Source organism: Panicum virgatum, chromosome 2N (genome assembly GCF_016808335.1).
Source record: "Panicum virgatum strain AP13 chromosome 2N, P.virgatum_v5, whole genome shotgun sequence".
Lineage (NCBI taxonomy): Eukaryota > Viridiplantae > Streptophyta > Magnoliopsida > Poales > Poaceae > Panicum > Panicum virgatum.
The window spans coordinates 69,564,183-69,580,152 of record NC_053146.1 but is presented as its reverse complement, the minus strand read 5'-3'; the positions used below and the strand labels follow the sequence as shown (position 1 = coordinate 69,580,152).

Below are 15,970 nucleotides of genomic sequence, written 5' to 3'. Positions count from 1 at the left end.
TCCTCCATGTAGGTGGTCCTCTTTCCCTCCTACGCCGCTGCTCGACCTCCTCTGCTCATCAGATGTAGATCCTCGCCTCACGCGTTACCAGATCCGATGCCAGCCCAGCCTTCCCCTCCTTCTCGTGTGGCCGGTGATGGGGATTCAAGAAGGGGAAGCTGGGGAAGGCCGAGCTACGGTGGCACGAGCCAGATCTAGTTGTCTCCTCTGCTCGCCGGCCTCCGATGCTCCTCTGCTCACCGTCAGAACTGCCCCCCTTGTTTTGTTGCTTCTCGACCTTCTTCGTCTTTCTCTTCTCCAATCCCCCCCTCTCTCTCTCCTAGTCTCCGGTGATGTCGTCGACAACAACTTCGGTGCTTTGGCCAAAGGTAAGTCTGATGTCCCCCTCTGCTCGCCTTACTTTTTTTGGGTTTGATTCGTTATTGACTTGGGACTTATTTCTTTCTCGACTTCACTTGTTTCTTGCACAGGCCGTTCAGGGACCAGAGGCTGGCGATGGCCGATGGTGACGACCCTTCGTCCTACAATTACGAGTTGCAGGTGATGGGTCTTCGTGCGAGATGACGAGGATGACCTGGCTGCGGATGCAAAGAAGTTGCTTAGCAGCAATGCTGCCATCAACCTTGATGCAGACGTCCAGGGCATTCCTCAGGGGCTGCGTGACGGCGTTTGGGCCCTGAGATGGTGGATATGCTGGCTCTGGTGAAGGTTTGGGAGTAAGGAGATGCAAGATTTCAGCATGCAGCGGAGGATCAAGAACTTGAAGAACCTTTCGAGAACTTGTATCTTAATGAAGAATCTGTGTAGTGTGATCCGTGGTGTTGTGGTGTGGACATGTGGTCCAAAACTTGAACTGAACTGAAATGTTGTAATTGAACGATTTAGAACTGGTTGTACTCTTTTTCCTTTGCAAGATTTTTTCCTCGCAATGTGTGAGGTTTTACCTAGAAAGGTGTTTAATGAGGCAACAAATAAAACAGTTCAAGTTAATCAATGTTATTCTTGTTAATGTGTATGTGTAAATGTTTGAATGTGTATGTTTGAATGTGTGAAAGTTTCAATTTGGATGATGAAATTATGGGATGATGAAGTGGTGGGAAGGATGGCGGGCCACGGACTGGCACGGCACCCATAGCCTATTTAGAAAATCGGGCCAGGCCGTCACACCAAACAGGCCTTCGTGGCATGCCCGTGCAGCCGTGCCATGCTTGTGCCTCGGCACGTGGACCAATCCGACCCGACACGAATAGATAAACGGACCAATCGTGCCAGGTCAAGTCAGGCCCGGATCGTACCGTGCCGGGTTGGCCCGAATGGCCAACTATACCGTGTGCTTGGTTGGAGAGCGGAGCGAGCCGGGTCGGAGCGGACCTGTCCTCGCGGCTGTTTGGATGGAAGACGAGAGGGTTGGGTTGGCTCCAGAAGGGAATATTCCGGCCAGACGTGGGTTGGCTCCGTCCTCCGAAAAATGGCGGATGGAGCGAACCCAGCTAGGTTCCGTCCCTCGCGCGCGCCTCCGTTCGTCGTCTCCGTTTCGCTCCCTTCTCCACGCGTTCGCGGAGCTCGCTCGCGGCCGTGAAGGAAGGAGGGCCGCGAGCGCTGCGTCCGCCCGACCGGCCTCACCCTCCCGCAGGCGTTTAGCGACTACGCGGCGTTCTTCGCCGGGAGGCTTGCCGGCTTGGAGGCCATGAGAGTGCTCAGCGAGCCCGCCGCAGCCGCCAACGCCTACGCCGTCGACGAGCATCTGCGCGAGGAGGGCAACGTCGTCGTCCTGCACGTCGACGGCGGCACGGCCGAGGCGAGCGTCCTGACGCTCGTCAACGGCGCGTACGAGGCCCTGGGACTGGAATACGACCCGTTCTTCGGAGGGCAGGACTTGAACCGGAGGATCGTGGACCACTTCGTCCGGCTCGTCAGGAACAAGCACGGAAAGGGCATCAGCAACGACGGCGCCGCCATGGATAAGCTGAGGACGGCGCGGAGGTCGCGAGGAGTCCGCCCGCGAGCTCCGCCGGCCGCGAGGAGGCCGGCGGCGGCGGGCCCCGGCGAGCTGCACGGCAGGCGCACCCCCCCGGTCGGGCTGAGGAAGAAGATAAGGGAGAGAAAAAAATAAAAAGAAAAAGAAAAAGGTGAGAGGATGACATGTGAGGTCTATTGGTGGCAAGTGGGACCCTCATTAACGGTGTTATCCTGCCATCCAACCCGTATTCTCAGTTCCTTCAACCAAACATGAAATGAGTTCACTCTGTCCCCAAAATCAGAAGTGCAACTAAATAATTGATGGGTCGGCTCCGGCCCCAAAATCTGGATTGGATCCAACCCAATCCATTAATCCCGCAACCAAACACACGAATAGAGGGCCGGAGGGGGCGAGGGGCGCGTGCCGTCGACCACAGTTGGAAATGGTAGGTAGGTCAACCTCGCTCACCGCCGAGAAGCGTCGCCCGGCACGGTTGCCGTGGCGCGCGGTGCCACACTGCAGACGATATATACATGATGCAACCCATGGCCGCCGTGCGCTGGAGTTTGACTCTACCCGGACCGACATTCTGCCGGTGGCCTCCGACACCAAGACAATTAGACAAACACCGCGGCCTCACGCCGACCGACGCGGTTTCCTCCTCCTCTGGGCCGGCCTCTCCACCTATATACTCACACGCCACGCCCACACGGCCTCCCCTCACTCATCATCTGCAAGCTCTAAGTTAGTCTGAAAGGGAAAGCTAGCTAGCTCGATATATCAAGCCATGGACGCCATCTCGTGCCTGGCGCCGCCGGCCGCTCTCCTGGCCACCTCCTTCGCCGACGCCGCCATCGCCCGCGCGCTCCACTTGTCCATGTCCTCCTCCTCCCTTTCCGCGCCAGCGCCGCTGCTCGCCGCCGCCCACCCGCCGCCGGCCTACGCCCCGCACCTGACCACCTGCGACTCCGTGCTCGTCACCGAATCCCCGCCTGGCGGGCGCCGCAGCCACCAGCAGCAGCTGCTGGCGCCGGCCGGGCGCCGCGCGGGGAAGCGGCGGTCGCGGGCGTCCAAGCGCGCCCCCACCACGTACATCAGCACCGACCCCGCCAACTTCCGGATCATGGTGCAGCACATCACCGGCGTGCAGGCCGAGCCGGGCGACATGCTGCAGCAGACGGCGGCTGACACTAAGATGCTGGTGCTGGCAGCGGACGCCAGCGCCGCCGGACTAGCGTACGGGGGGGACCAGCTGCTGCCGAGCGCGGCGGCCGGCGGAGACGAGGCGGCAGCGCTTCATCAGCAGCCGTGCTTCCCGACGCTGGACTCGTGGAACGTCGCCATGTACGAGAGGAGCGAGCTGCTCTGACTGCAGTTAATTGCTCAGTGCTGTTGATGATTAGTAGTAATTAATTAATTAATTAATTATAGGACGTACTGTCCTTAGCTGCCTGCTATCCAGCTGTTGCAGCATGAGTATGCAGCTGTCACAACTCTGAATGAACTACTAAGCCAGCCCAGCTTTTACATAGTCATCAGTTTATTTGGATCAGCATTGCAGCCTTTATTTCATGAGGACCTGGTTGGTATTTTGGTGGGGGTCTGGGTGGATTCATCACTACATATATACTGTACAGTAGAATGCAGACGAGATCTGAATGTCTGGTGATGTGAATTTGATGCAGCCGCGCACCTCATTTGTTAAAAACAAAGGCCATTCTGATTTGAATTTGAATTTGAATTTGATTTGATTTGATTTTGTGGGAGCAGAGCAGAGAGTTGAGCAGACCTTTGCTGTTGCTCCATGGGCATGGGCCATGGGCCATGAGAATAGAGGACCAGACCCACCGTCATGCATGCATGCATGCATCCAATCCTGGGCTGCAGCATATTCCTGGGCTGGGCCAGCACGAGGCAGAGCCCACCAACCAAAGTCCAAAGGCAAGGCAAGCCGTCTTCTTCCTCCTCCCACGCTCTTTTCCGCGCACGCACCCATGTCCACCCCGCCGTCGGCCAGCCTGCGCGGCTTCCTGGACGCGCACTTCGCCTCCCCCGACGACCTCGCCGCCGCGCCGGCGCTCGCCGAGCTTCTGCGCCGCGAGTGCGCCGAGCTCGACGCCTCCCTCCGCCGCCTCGAGGCGCAGCTCCGTATCGCGGCAGCGTCCTGGCTCGCGCGATCCACCGGGGCCCGCTCCGACCTCCGCCACATCCGCCCAACAGGTTCCTTCCCTCGCTCGCTCCCTCCCCTCAGTAATAAACCCTACCGACATAGGGTTTTGGTTCCGCTCCGCTGCTGATCCGCCTCGGGTTCCTTGTTGCTCGCTATTGCTAGGCGGAGCCGTCGACGCGGAGGACGAGGGGGCGGAGACGGTGCGGAAGCTCGGTCTGCCCGCGCTCGTGCGGGAGATCCAGCGGATCGACACTATTCGACTCTACGCGGGTCAGCGTTTCTTCCTCTCATCGTCTCGTGATTTTCCTTCGGTCCCAACTGTAATGTATCCAAATCCTGGACTCGTATATAGTGGCCGGAAAATACAATGTGCGTGCCTGCACCCACCATTGGTTAAGTTTCGTAACTTGCATGCTTTATGTACTGCAACAACATAATCTGGCAGTGAATTTTTATGCACACCATTGTAGCACTCCACTGATCTTTTCAAAACATAGTCCATAATCCTGTCCAATGGATGGATAACCTTCTGCATTGGTTTAAGTGTCAGTCTCTGACTAAGATACTGATGAAGGTTTCTACCCCCATAAACTAGCAACACATTGAGTTCACTATCCGAATAACTCTCGAGACCGCACAGCGTCAAACTTGCAATACCAGCTCACAGTTCAACTTTGATTTGATTCCCCTCAGCATGACATCTTCTCGTCTTTGCTATTTGCCACGGAGAGGATTTGTTGGCATCTATAATTTTCTATTACATCTTTTATGATATCTCAGTATGGTGTAGGAATGTGTAGTTCATTCTATAACTTTGCTACGCTGACATTCCAGAAGCTACTCTACAGTTGGAAGCTTTGGTTGGCAACCTGGAAGATGTGGTATTTTCCATCGTTAGACAGGCCTCAAAGTTGAACCTGCCATCCATACTTCGAAAATCAAACGTGAGTTTTTTTTTCTTCTATTTTTCATATACTCATCATCTCTGATGGAGCTAATAATAGGCCATGCTGTAAGCATAGGTTTCTCAGCAAACTAGACTGCAAATTAGTGCTAATCCCACCTTTTCAAATGTAGGAAGCCGAATTGAAGCATGCAAAGTTGCTCAACGCTGTCAATGCTGTGAGGGACATTGAGCGAGAATTGGTAAGGGTCAGCACGAGTAGGCCAAAGTGGACCAGCCTTGTCATGGCAGTTGATTCTAGAGTGGAGAAAACTCTAGCCATTTTGAGGCCTCAAGCACTGACAGATTATCGGGCTCTACTTGCAGCGCTGGGTTGGCCACCTTCTTTGTCCTCACAAGACACAGAGAATGATAAGTACTCCCAAATCCCAAATCCTCTAGTCCTGATGAATGAGGAAAATAAAGAGAAATATTCACAAAGCTTCCTAGCACTATGTGCCCTGCAACATGTACAAGCAAACCGTGAAGTGCGCCCATGCCAAATAGCAGCAGCAACTCCTGCCCTGGCAGATTCAAAGTACTTTGATAAAACTGCTTGCTTGGAGAATGGACTTTGGGCAATTGATGAATTAGTTCACCCTGTTGCTTCAAGGATGGAGTATCATTTTGCAAAATGGTCTGAGCAGCCAGAGTTCATTTTTACCCTTGTTTACAAGATAACAAAGGATTTCATGGATGGGGTAGATGATATACTGCAGCCTCTGATTGATCATGCAAGGTTAGCAGGCTTAAGTGCCAAAGAATCTTGGGTGACAGGAATGGTGAAAATGCTTGTAGGATACCTGGAGAGGCAAATTTTCCCAGCACTTGTCACCTCTAATCAGGACCAGACTACCGATGCCAAACCTGAAGTAGAGTCCTCTTGGATGCACTTAAATGACCTAATGATTTCTTTTGATAAAAGAATGCAGCTTCTGGCAGATTCAGGAATTCAGAAAATTGCATCTCTTTCTGAAGGCCTGTCTAGGTCACTGTCTGTCTTTTCAATATACATCGAACACCCTGATTGGCTTCAGATATGGGCTGGTGTTGAGCTTAGTTCAGCACAGGATAAGCTGAAATCTGAAATGGAGGATGAGACAAGTTGGTCATGTAGTGATAGTCAGCACGACCAGCTTGGTCACATGGAAAACTCAATCAAGTTTCTTCTCTCTACAAGAGAAGACTACAAAGCTCCACCAGTTTCTGAATTTGTTGTCAAAACTGCTTTGTCAATGATTGAAAGAGGCCGTGCTCTGCCAAATAGGGGAATGCAGATCCATTATAACAGATCCTCTGCAGTCAAGTTCCTGAATGATTTTTTTCTTGTCTTGTGTGATCGTTGTGAGGCAATGCAATTGTCAAATACGGCTTTAGAAGATCAGTCTTTATCAAAAGCTTCATGTGCAATTAATGCTGCACGTTACTGTGAAAATGTGCTTCGGGAATGGGATGAAGATACCGCCTTCTTGGATATGGGTCCTCAAGGGTCCCTGTTTACAGATGAAATCAGCTTTTTGGTTAAATTAGGGGCCAATTATCTGGAACAGATACTGTCTGCCATTCTGCTTGAATTTGAAGATCTGTCATGGGAATATGTCCAGAACATTGGATCATGGAGAGGGCAAACTGCTGTAGAAGATCAGATCCTGGATGAGGAAAACGCAGGAGTATCTCTTGGTTTTATTGCCAGTCTAGATGTTCTGACAGACAGGATCACCAAGCTGAAGCAATATCTTAATTCCAAGGATTTCCTTGATCTTTGGAGGAGTATAGCAGAAGGGCTTGATTACTTCATCTACAGCAGCATACGGTGGGGTGAAGTAAATTTCTCTGACACAGGAGTAATTCAGTTAAGAGTTGACACAAAAGCCCTGCTCCACATCTTTAGGCCCTTCTGTTCAAGACCTGAAGCTTTTTTCCCTTTCCTAAGTGAATCCCTGAGGTTGTTAACCATGAAGAAGTCAGATGCACATTACCTGCTGGAAATGCTAACAGATGACACGAGGAGCAACAGTTGCTTAAAGCATCAAGGATTGCACAATGTAAATGCTGGACAGGCTGTGAAGATCTTAAGAAGCCGGAAGTTTGGTGGATAATCTTGTTAGTACAAAGTGTAGCTGAAAATGATCAGAAAGCTAACTTTGCCGTGCTGATGCCAGACTGCTGATATATTGGCATGAGTTTAGTGACACTGCAGCTGATTTCATGATTTGAGCAAGCCTGATGTGAAAAGTTTGTACTTGGAGATTATGGATTCCAGGCTGCTGGAAAGACAGCTGTACACTGAACAAGGATATTGGGGAGATGTGTCACTATGCTATTGGCACGTGTGGCACGCAACCATGCTTTCCAAGAATGACAGGAATTTTACCAGTGCTGCCTGCTTCATTGAATTCTTCAGGCGACAATACAGGAGACTGCCGTTCACAGAGCTTTGTCGTCCTTGTGGTCAACTGCCATGTAATCAGTTGAAAATCTAATTGTTTGAAGTCGCCCTTGTGCAGAATAGCTGTGTGTTTCTGCTGCCTTGTGTATCAACGCACATGGTCTTATTACAGAGGTGGATCTCTTCAAAAAGAAATTTTGTTTTGCCACATCTGATAACTTTGTATAATTTTGAATTGGTCCCAGATCTGTTAGAAGGCTAAGTCAAAGTTTAACTCGCTCCAGGTACCCTGCGATTTAGTTTTCTGGGAAGTATATTACAGTTTTATATTTCATATTCATTCAGAAAAAAGGAATATATATATAATTTCTATATTTGAGCCGAAACCGGACGCCTGAGCAAGCCAACCCATTTCTTATCGCCCCCTTCTTTTTCCAACCGGGCCCAACGGCATTCCCTTCTCCTCGCCGGCGGCCCGCAGCTGATAACTGTGGCACCAAAGTTTGATATACTAATATGCCGCAAAACTCAAATGCTTATGTCATTGCTTGTGGCGTCATCGGTTTGAATTGATTAACCAAAGGCCATGTTTGTTTCAGCTATTAATGGTGGATTATAAACTAATTTTACAATCCCCAGGTGAGGTGAAGACAGACACCCAGTGTATGATGTCACAGTCTAGTTTTCCAGGATATCCATGATCTATAGCCGCTTTACTTTCATTCAACCAGCAGGGCCTAATAAGTTCACTCTCTTGCGGAATGATTATCCAGGATATCCATGATCTATAACCCCGTGACTTTTACCTGGTCGATCCATGTCTGAGCAGCAGTGCAGTGCAGCACGCATGGTGTGCTGAAATGTTGAAGCGAGCTGTCAAAGACTTGATCAATTGACGGGACGAGATGACGAATAAATGAAGCCTCTGGGAAAGGTTAAGTATCTTGGAATTGAATTAGCGCTTGTATTGCTTGACTGACAAAAACGGACTGGGAAGAAACCTCCGTGTAATGCCAAAGTCCAGTCAACTGGACGATTTGTCAGCATCTCCCTCCCTTGACATCCATGCATCTTGCCTGCTCCCTCCTCCATTTATCATATATATGTAGAGCCTCCATATCTAGGATTATGCTCTGTTTGGAGTCTGCATCAACAGGTCGTTACACACGTTGATCCTATCTATTCCGCCGATCCAAATCCAATGGGGAACTGCTGCTGCACGGGATCTGCAAAGTGTGCCAATGCCTCCACTCCATTTGAATCAAGTAAGCTACGGTGACGACGATTTTCGTTCTTTGCTTAATTTCGATATATATATGGTTTCCTGATCTGATTGTTCCTCCATCGATTTCATTCAATTCAGAGGTCACAAGGAGCACCACGTCCAGCAATTCGGGGTCGGCAGCCTCGGTCACCGCCAAGCTTGCGTCGCGCCGCAGCGGCGGCAGCTCCTCCGCCTTCTCCGGCTCCGACGTGGCGGCGAGCGCCGGGCTCAAGTCCTTCAGCATGAACGACCTCCGCGCGGCGACCAAGAACTTCGGCTCCAACTCGTACCTAGGCGAGGGCGGCTTCGGGTGCGTGTACAAGGGGTGGATGGACGAGGCGACGCTGGCCCCGACCAAGCCTGGCGTCGGCCGGATGGTGGCCATCAAGAAGCTCAAGAAGGAGAGCTTCCAGGGCCACAGGGAGTGGCTGGCCGAGGTCACCTACCTGGGCGAGCTCCACCACGAGAACCTGGTCAAGCTGGTGGGCTACTGCTCCGACCCGGACAACAACAAGCTGCTGGTGTACGAGTACATGCTGCGGGGCAGCCTGGAGAACCACCTCTTCCGGCGGGGCACGCAGCCGCTGTCGTGGCCGATGCGCGTGTCCATCGCCGTGGACGTCGCGCGCGGCATGTCCTTCCTGCACGCCCAGGACAACCCCGTCATCTTCCGCGACCTCAAGTCCTCCAACGTCCTCCTCGACTCCGTACGTCGTCTCGTCTGTCCTAGTAGTAGTGTTGGCTTGCTTGGTTTGGTCGTCGCCGGCGCCGGCGCCGGCCGCCGGCCTTGTTAATTGACCATCCATAATTCTCGATCATATATATCGTTCAGGATTTCCGGGCCAAGCTGTCGGATTTCGGGCTCGCCAGGGACGGGCCGACGGGGGACAAGAGCCACGTCTCGACGCGCGTCGTCGGCACCCGCGGCTACGCGGCGCCGGAGTACATCGCCACGGGGCACCTGTCGGTGAAGAGCGACATTTACAGCTTCGGCGTCGTGCTGCTGGAGCTGCTGACGGGGCGGCGCGCCATGGACGAGGCGCGCGGGTCGACGGCGGCGGTGACGCTGGTGGACTGGGCGAAGCCGCAGCTCGGGGAGCGCCGGAAGGTGATCCGGATCATGGACACCAGGCTCGCCGGGCAGTACCCCAAGAAGCAGGCGCAGGAGGTGGCGGCGCTCGCGCTGCGGTGCCTCGAGGACGACCCAAAGAACCGCCCCGGCATGGCCGACGGCGTCCTGCCGGAGCTCGAGCGGCTGCAGCAGCAGAACCACCACAAGACTCCCTACACCGGTACCTCGTTGAGGTCGGACACGTCGACGCCGCCGGTGCACAGATCAGGCCGCCACTCCAAGCCCAAGAGCTAGCTAGATTTTGCTGTACTTGCTAGAGAGACTTTTTATTTCTTCTATTTTTTATTTGGTACAGACACCTTGATACCAGCTAGACATTGAGCATAGGTGATATAGATCGTATGTACTAGGGATCATGATTTTTTTTTCAGTTCAGATTTGTGTGTGAATGGACCATTGGTTCTTTAGTTTTCTGTATTGTACCCCCAGCGATGACTGCTTGCTACAGCTGCATCTGCATTACCACTGATCTTAAACATTCTGTAGCCTAGTCCTAGATGAGATCATCCGTGTATGGATAGACGCCGGTCAATTTTGCATTGGTTATTTTAAAGATGGCTTTAAATGTATAGTTAAATTTATGGATCTAGAAAAATCAAAACGACAAAATAATTTGGGTCCGAAGGGATTTAACCCGGCAGCAGTTGTTGAACTGAATCTACTGATGTGCCAGTGCCACCACCAAGCCAGTCCGATTGCAATCCCACTGACGCCGCGCCTGCCATCTCCACACTCTCACCCCGCCGCGACGCCGCCTGCCCGCTCGATAGCGACCTCCATGCGAGGGACGGCGGAGCCCTAGATACCTCGTGGCCGTCCCCCACTGGCGCCACTTCCTCCCGTCCTGACGACATTGGTGAGCCGCCGCAACCCTAGTGGGGAAAAATTGCAGCTTTGCTTCCCCGCGACATCGGCCACCCTAGATTCTTTTCCTTTCTGTTTATATTCATGCGATTCGCCGAGGAATTGATAAGTGATGGCGTCTGGTTGCTTCCCCGCGATGTAGTGCGGCAGTGAACGGAGAAGTAAGCTTCAAGCAGAATGCTGACGTCCCTGCCCGTTCCTATCCTCCTTTCGCATCATCATCATCTTATTGGTTAGCTTTGCTTCCACTCGTGCGACTCTAATTTGCACAAATTGCTAGTTCTTTATCATAGTAGCGTGTGCGTATATATAGAGTGTCCCTTCGCGTTTTGAGCTGTGAATTCACTCATTGAGAAAAATGGGCGTGCAGAGACAGGTAGCCCGTGCTCCTGCGTTGCTTCATGCACTGGCTGTAGTGTGTGCCGTGTGCTGGGCATTGTCTGCTCGGTATGTGGAGGGCCAGAGCCAAACTGGGCAGCTGAGAGTGGATGCCTCGCCGCAGAATGCTAGGAAGATCCCTGATAAGATGTTCGGTATCTTTTTTGAGGTGAGAGTCAGGCTACAATCCTAGTGTCAGTTTGCAGAATCATTAGTTCATCAGGTGTGACATCAACAATACAAATTCTGAAACCAAAAAATTGAAGGAATTTTGTTGATTTTTCCGCTCTGACGGTAATCTGAGTAAGTTTCCGGTTTGATTGTAGGAGATCAACCATGCTGGAGCTGGTGGGTTGTGGGCAGAGCTTGTAAGCAACAGAGGTAATGAAAAGTAGACACTTCTACACCTGTATCTGATATTGGTTGTGTTTACCGCCTTGTTACAGAGGCCGGAACTTTATATTTAGTAAAGCTTCCTTCATCTAAAAAAACACCTGCATCTGATAAGGTTAATGTCAAGATTGTACTGATGCATGACGTGTCCATTTTTCCACTTGTCCTTTTGTTTTGTTTAATTTGTGTAGGCTCCTCACAAAGTTGTTTCCAGGTTTCGAGGCTGGTGGCCCTAATACACCTTCCAATATCGATCCATGGTTGATCATTGGGGATGAATCAAGTATCATTGTTGGAACTGATCGGACTTCTTGTTTTGCGCGTAATCCGATTGCACTTCGGATGGAAGTTCTTTGTGATTCTAAAAGAACCAATGCCTGCCCATCCGGAGGTGTTGGGGTCTACAATCCTGGTTACTGGGGAATGGTATGGCAGTTCCATTTACTTATGTTTTTGAAAAATTATGCATACTGAACCTATAATTTTTTTTCTGGAGCTCGCGTGATATTTATCTATCCTATGAAATGCTGACTATTTTCTACCTTGCCTTGTGTGATGTGTTTCTCTCTCTTCTTCAGAACATTGAAAAAGGGAAGGTTTATAAGGTGAGCATGCATATTAGGTCATCAGATGCGGTGTCCTTGACCGTATCATTGACAAGTTCTGATGGTCGACAAAAACTCTCTGCTCATACCATCACGTAATGTATTGTGCTGTTAACGCAAGCATTAGTGGATGCATACATTTTTATGTAAGACTTATGTGATTTTTCACTGCACTTTCAGAGGTAGCAAGAAATCCTTTGCAAAATGGACAAAGATAGAATTCAATTTGAAGTCCAGGCAAAATAATATCAACTCCAGGCTTCAACTTACAACCAGCAAGAGCGGGGTGATTTGGCTTGATCAAGTGTCAGTCATGCCATTGGACACTTACATGGTATCTTACTGTATCCACTACTGCTTTTATATTCTTTATTTTCTAGTGCGAACTTATTCCTTAGTGGTTGGTGTAACGTATCTGTTAATCTATTTCAACTGGCCCAGTTACATAAGGTTATAACTTATAAGCAATGCTTATTTTCCTCCAACTTAGAGGCCCATTGATTGTTTGATCTTTATTCATTAAATTTTGTCTTAGGGGCATGGTTTTCGGAAAGATCTTTCTTTGATGTTGGCCAATCTCAAGCCTCAGTTTCTCAAATTTCCAGGTTTATATCTTTGATTTTCTTATGCTAGTCTAAGGTCAAGTTAAACACTGAACATGCACTTATGGTGATGACATAAATCTTACATGGTTCAGGTGGTAACTATGCCATGGGAAATTACCTACGAAATGCATTTCGGTGGAGTGAAACTGTGGGACCATGGGAGGAAAGACCTGGTCACTTCAACGATGCCTGGGGATACTGGACTGATGATGGACTTGGATTTTTTGAATTCCTTCAGGTAGTTATACATGTAATTTGACTTTGAACCTAAGATATCTAATGTAAATGTACTTAATATTGATCGTCTATGTACTGTAGTTGGCTGAAGACCTCGATGCTTCACCAGTTTGGGTGGTAAATGATGGTAATTTGAGTCCCTGAGGATATTTGAGGTCTAGCTAATCATTTGTTTTATGATGTGAAATTCTTTCCAACGATCCAGGTGCAAGCCTTAATGAAGAAGTTTCTACTGCAACAATTGCATCATTGGTTAAGGTATTTGCTCACATATTGTATGGTCAAATCTTCCTTTTATAAAGAATGGAATATGACCGAGTTAACTACTGCAGGAAAAACCTTGGTTTCTATTTCTTTAATTAATTTTATAGACAAAAAAATGTGTTAGTTTTGCTGGACAGTTAAATCATATGGCCTATTTCTCTTTTGTTAACTGAAGTTGAAGAAATCATGAAAGTATTGCGAGTGGACAATTTTCGCTGATGGTGAACTACAAGGACATCTTAACATGTTCAATCTGTTATGCAGATGGCAACATGATCTTGTTGAACAAGTGATTATTGCTATGTGAACACAAGAAAACAATAATTAGTATAAGAAACACAGTTCATAACTCGTGAGCTTACTGTTATTTTTGTCTCAATGTTTTGATGGGGACATGTGAGGTGGGCAAGTGCTTTGCTAAGCTTTCAATAAAAGCTGGGCCGGCTTTCATTTTGTGAGATGGGCAAGTAGTTTTCATTTTCGTCTATTCCATAATTCACTCTGATCTGATGCCTGTAATAACTGGCTTTGGACTTCAGTTCCAAACTCAATGAATTCATCGGTACTGCCTGATTTAAGTCGACTAAATTTCCTGTGTCCTTTCTTATCACCTTCTCATTGCTGCTTTCTGCATTTTATTTATGCGTTGACTATTTCAGGATGTTGTTGATGGCATCGAGTTTGCCAGGGGAGGACCCAAAACACCTTGGGGTTCAGTTCGTGCAGCAATGGGACATCCAGAACCTTTTAACCTTGATTATGTTTCAATAGGAAATCAAGAATGCTGGATGCTCTACTACAGAGGTTTGTCATTAAGCTATATACCCACTTGCATTACACATCAACTCGCCTGATTTGGCATGTTGATCTATCAGTGCTTTTTCTGCATATTGGTTCTGAACAGTATAGGCTCTACTTTTCAGTCGTCATATTTTGATGTGTTCAGTGTGCCTTTTATGTTCAGTTATGCATAAAGAAGAAGGCTCATGCTCTTTTGTTTTTCGTTTGATAGGAAATTACCAAAAGTTTTATTCTGCAATTAAAGCTGCCTACCCCGAGGTCAACATTATATCAAGTTGTGATAGATCAACTATTTCTCCATCCAACCCTGCTGATCTGTATGATGTTCATGTAATGTCTCTATGCTATTTCCTTGGTTGCTTGAGCAAATTTTTTACCATGGTTGACAAAAAACATCATCTTTGGGGCTGCAGGTCTACACCTCTTCAAGTAATATGTTTTCCAGAACTAGTATGTTTGACAACACACCACGTAGTGCGCCCAAGGTTTATTCTGATGCTCTCCGTATATTGCAGTGTTTTATTTCAAAACTCAATACATAGAAATGATGGAGAAATACTCTGACTCTTTAGGCAATTGTTAGCGAGTATGCTGTGACTGGGAATGATGCTGGCAAAGGAACACTGGTAGCAGCACTAGCAGAAGCTGCATTTCTCATTGGATTGGAAAGGAACAGGTTAGCTTTACTCTTTCTTTTTAATTGTAGAGTTGTGCCATACAACCAATTCTCAGATTCGCATTGCTTGTGGCGACAAAAATTAAAGTGTGATAATAGTTTTTTTATACGAAAAAGTATATTGAAACCTAAAAGTTTTTGTATCTGTTTTCTTTTTTTACTACTGCAGTGATGTGGTCGAGATGGCGAGCTGTGCACCCCTTTTTGTAAATGACAATGATCGCAGGTACAGACTCAGCACCTTAAGAGAAACATGTTATAATTTGAAGTCTCCCTTTCTCCTTGCACAGATTTTGAAGATAAATTGGCATTCTGTTAAATCAGTTCGAGAATCCAACTTTCATAATGATTTCATTCTACCATGTACTTGAATAACCCACATGGTTTTCTTTACAACAAAAAATATGTGAAATTAGGTGGAGCCCAGACGCCATCGTCTTCAACTCGTGGCAGCACTATGGATGCCCAAACTATTGGATGCTACACTTCTTCAAAGATTCGAGTGGCGCTGCCCTTCACCCTACAAACATTGAGATCTCCGACTACGATCAGCTGGTTGCATCTGCCATCACTTTGCAGAATGCTAAAGACAAAAGCACTTACCTCAGAATAAAGGTAATCACCATCGTCCAATTTCTATGTTTCAACAATCAGAAAAGTAGCAAGTATGAAATAAAGGAATAACAAGAATGAGCAAGCATGTTGGCAATCGAAATTTTGTTGCAGGTGGTAAATTTCGGCAACAGAGCTGTGGATCTCAACATCTCTGTGGTTGGGTTGGCAAACAGCATCAAGATGTCTGGATCGAAACAGACGGTTCTAACATCCAGCAGTCCACTTGACGAGAATTCCTTCGAGCAGTCGGAGAAGGTCGGTCGGTTATTGTTATAGCTGTGGAGCTAGTAGAGCCTGCTAGCAAAGCTAAGGAGACATGTTTGGTGAATCAAACTGTGCAGGTGGCGCCGGTGTCAAGCCCGTTGGCAAACGCCAAGCCGCAGATGGGCGTGTCCGTGAGGCCGTACTCCCTCACCTCGTTTGACCTACTGCTGGAGGCGAGCGAGCATGCCAGCATCTGAAGAAGCAACTGTGGTAGCTGCGGCGGCCAACCCAACGACGAGGAAAGACTGTATTGCATAGCCAGAGTATCAGTAGTTGTTGGATACGTACGGACCGGCGATGTCCTAATAATTAACACGTGGTTTGCCTAAGGCTGATGTTTAAAGTTCCAATGACTCCCTGGCTACCGCCAACTCGTGAATAGAAAGGATCTTATTGGCAAGGAGAACAAG

At 48.7% G+C, this 15,970-nt stretch overlaps 4 protein-coding genes across 10 annotated transcripts; all 4 read left to right on the top strand.

Moving 5' to 3' along the window:
• The first annotated feature begins 2,067 nt into the window (after window positions 1-2,067).
• On the top strand, window positions 2,068-3,495 carry LOC120662231 (calmodulin-binding protein 25-like). The gene has a single exon (XM_039941390.1). It carries the CDS (start codon window positions 2,748-2,750, stop codon window positions 3,327-3,329), a length of 582 nt encoding a protein of 193 aa, XP_039797324.1. The 5' UTR covers window positions 2,068-2,747; the 3' UTR covers window positions 3,330-3,495.
• Window positions 3,496-3,817: 322 nt separating this feature from the next.
• Window positions 3,818-7,745, top strand: LOC120662226 (RINT1-like protein MAG2L). 2 transcript variants are annotated; one of them, XM_039941376.1, is made up of 4 exons: window positions 3,818-4,180; window positions 4,293-4,400; window positions 4,979-5,074; window positions 5,208-7,736. In XM_039941376.1, exons 1-4 carry the CDS (start codon window positions 3,821-3,823, stop codon window positions 7,170-7,172), a joined length of 2,529 nt encoding a protein of 842 aa, XP_039797310.1. In that variant the 5' UTR covers window positions 3,818-3,820; the 3' UTR covers window positions 7,173-7,736. The 2 variants fall into 2 exon arrangements, with proteins under 2 accessions (XP_039797310.1, XP_039797311.1); XM_039941377.1 differs by having other exon boundaries at window positions 3,923-4,180; window positions 4,965-5,074; window positions 5,208-7,745.
• A 155-nt stretch (window positions 7,746-7,900) lies between these two features.
• LOC120662229 (probable serine/threonine-protein kinase PBL18) lies at window positions 7,901-10,302 on the top strand. Its single transcript, XM_039941389.1, has 3 exons — window positions 7,901-8,727; window positions 8,826-9,433; window positions 9,559-10,302. The coding sequence occupies exons 1-3, from the start codon at window positions 8,664-8,666 to the stop codon at window positions 10,090-10,092; spliced, it is 1,206 nt and encodes a 401-aa protein (XP_039797323.1). The 5' UTR covers window positions 7,901-8,663; the 3' UTR covers window positions 10,093-10,302.
• A 212-nt stretch (window positions 10,303-10,514) lies between these two features.
• On the top strand, window positions 10,515-15,969 carry LOC120662227 (alpha-L-arabinofuranosidase 1-like). Of its 6 annotated transcripts, none has more exons than XM_039941382.1 (19): window positions 10,515-10,714; window positions 10,873-10,954; window positions 11,093-11,269; window positions 11,427-11,481; window positions 11,708-11,919; window positions 12,072-12,193; window positions 12,279-12,432; window positions 12,634-12,703; window positions 12,796-12,941; window positions 13,022-13,067; window positions 13,146-13,198; window positions 13,864-14,008; window positions 14,217-14,335; window positions 14,419-14,490; window positions 14,578-14,681; window positions 14,851-14,907; window positions 15,098-15,296; window positions 15,408-15,551; window positions 15,638-15,969. In XM_039941382.1, the coding sequence occupies exons 3-19, from the start codon at window positions 11,249-11,251 to the stop codon at window positions 15,755-15,757; spliced, it is 1,839 nt and encodes a 612-aa protein (XP_039797316.1). In that variant the 5' UTR covers window positions 10,515-10,714; window positions 10,873-10,954; window positions 11,093-11,248; the 3' UTR covers window positions 15,758-15,969. The 6 variants fall into 6 exon arrangements, with proteins under 6 accessions (XP_039797316.1, XP_039797315.1, XP_039797314.1 ...); XM_039941381.1 differs by having other exon boundaries at window positions 10,865-10,954; window positions 11,099-11,269; XM_039941380.1 differs by having other exon boundaries at window positions 10,865-10,954.
• The last annotated feature ends 1 nt before the right edge of the window (window position 15,970 follows it).

Coding starts and splice junctions, on each gene's coding strand:
- LOC120662229 (XM_039941389.1), top strand. CDS start 8,664: ATGGGGAACTGCTGCTGCACGGGATCTGCAAAGTGTGCCAATGCCTCC. Junction 8,728..8,825: donor CTCCACTCCATTTGAATCAA/GTAAGCTACGGT, acceptor CATTCAATTCAG/AGGTCACAAGGAGCACCACG. Junction 9,434..9,558: donor CCAACGTCCTCCTCGACTCC/GTACGTCGTCTC, acceptor TATATCGTTCAG/GATTTCCGGGCCAAGCTGTC.
- LOC120662226 (XM_039941376.1), top strand. CDS start 3,821: ATGCATGCATCCAATCCTGGGCTGCAGCATATTCCTGGGCTGGGCCAG. Junction 4,181..4,292: donor CCGCCACATCCGCCCAACAG/GTTCCTTCCCTC, acceptor CGCTATTGCTAG/GCGGAGCCGTCGACGCGGAG. Junction 4,401..4,978: donor CACTATTCGACTCTACGCGG/GTCAGCGTTTCT, acceptor GCTACTCTACAG/TTGGAAGCTTTGGTTGGCAA.
- LOC120662231 (XM_039941390.1), top strand. CDS start 2,748: ATGGACGCCATCTCGTGCCTGGCGCCGCCGGCCGCTCTCCTGGCCACC.
- LOC120662227 (XM_039941379.1), top strand. CDS start 11,081: ATGGGCGTGCAGAGACAGGTAGCCCGTGCTCCTGCGTTGCTTCATGCA. Junction 11,482..11,707: donor AGAGCTTGTAAGCAACAGAG/GTAATGAAAAGT, acceptor AGTTGTTTCCAG/GTTTCGAGGCTGGTGGCCCT. Junction 14,682..14,850: donor ATTGGATTGGAAAGGAACAG/GTTAGCTTTACT, acceptor TTACTACTGCAG/TGATGTGGTCGAGATGGCGA.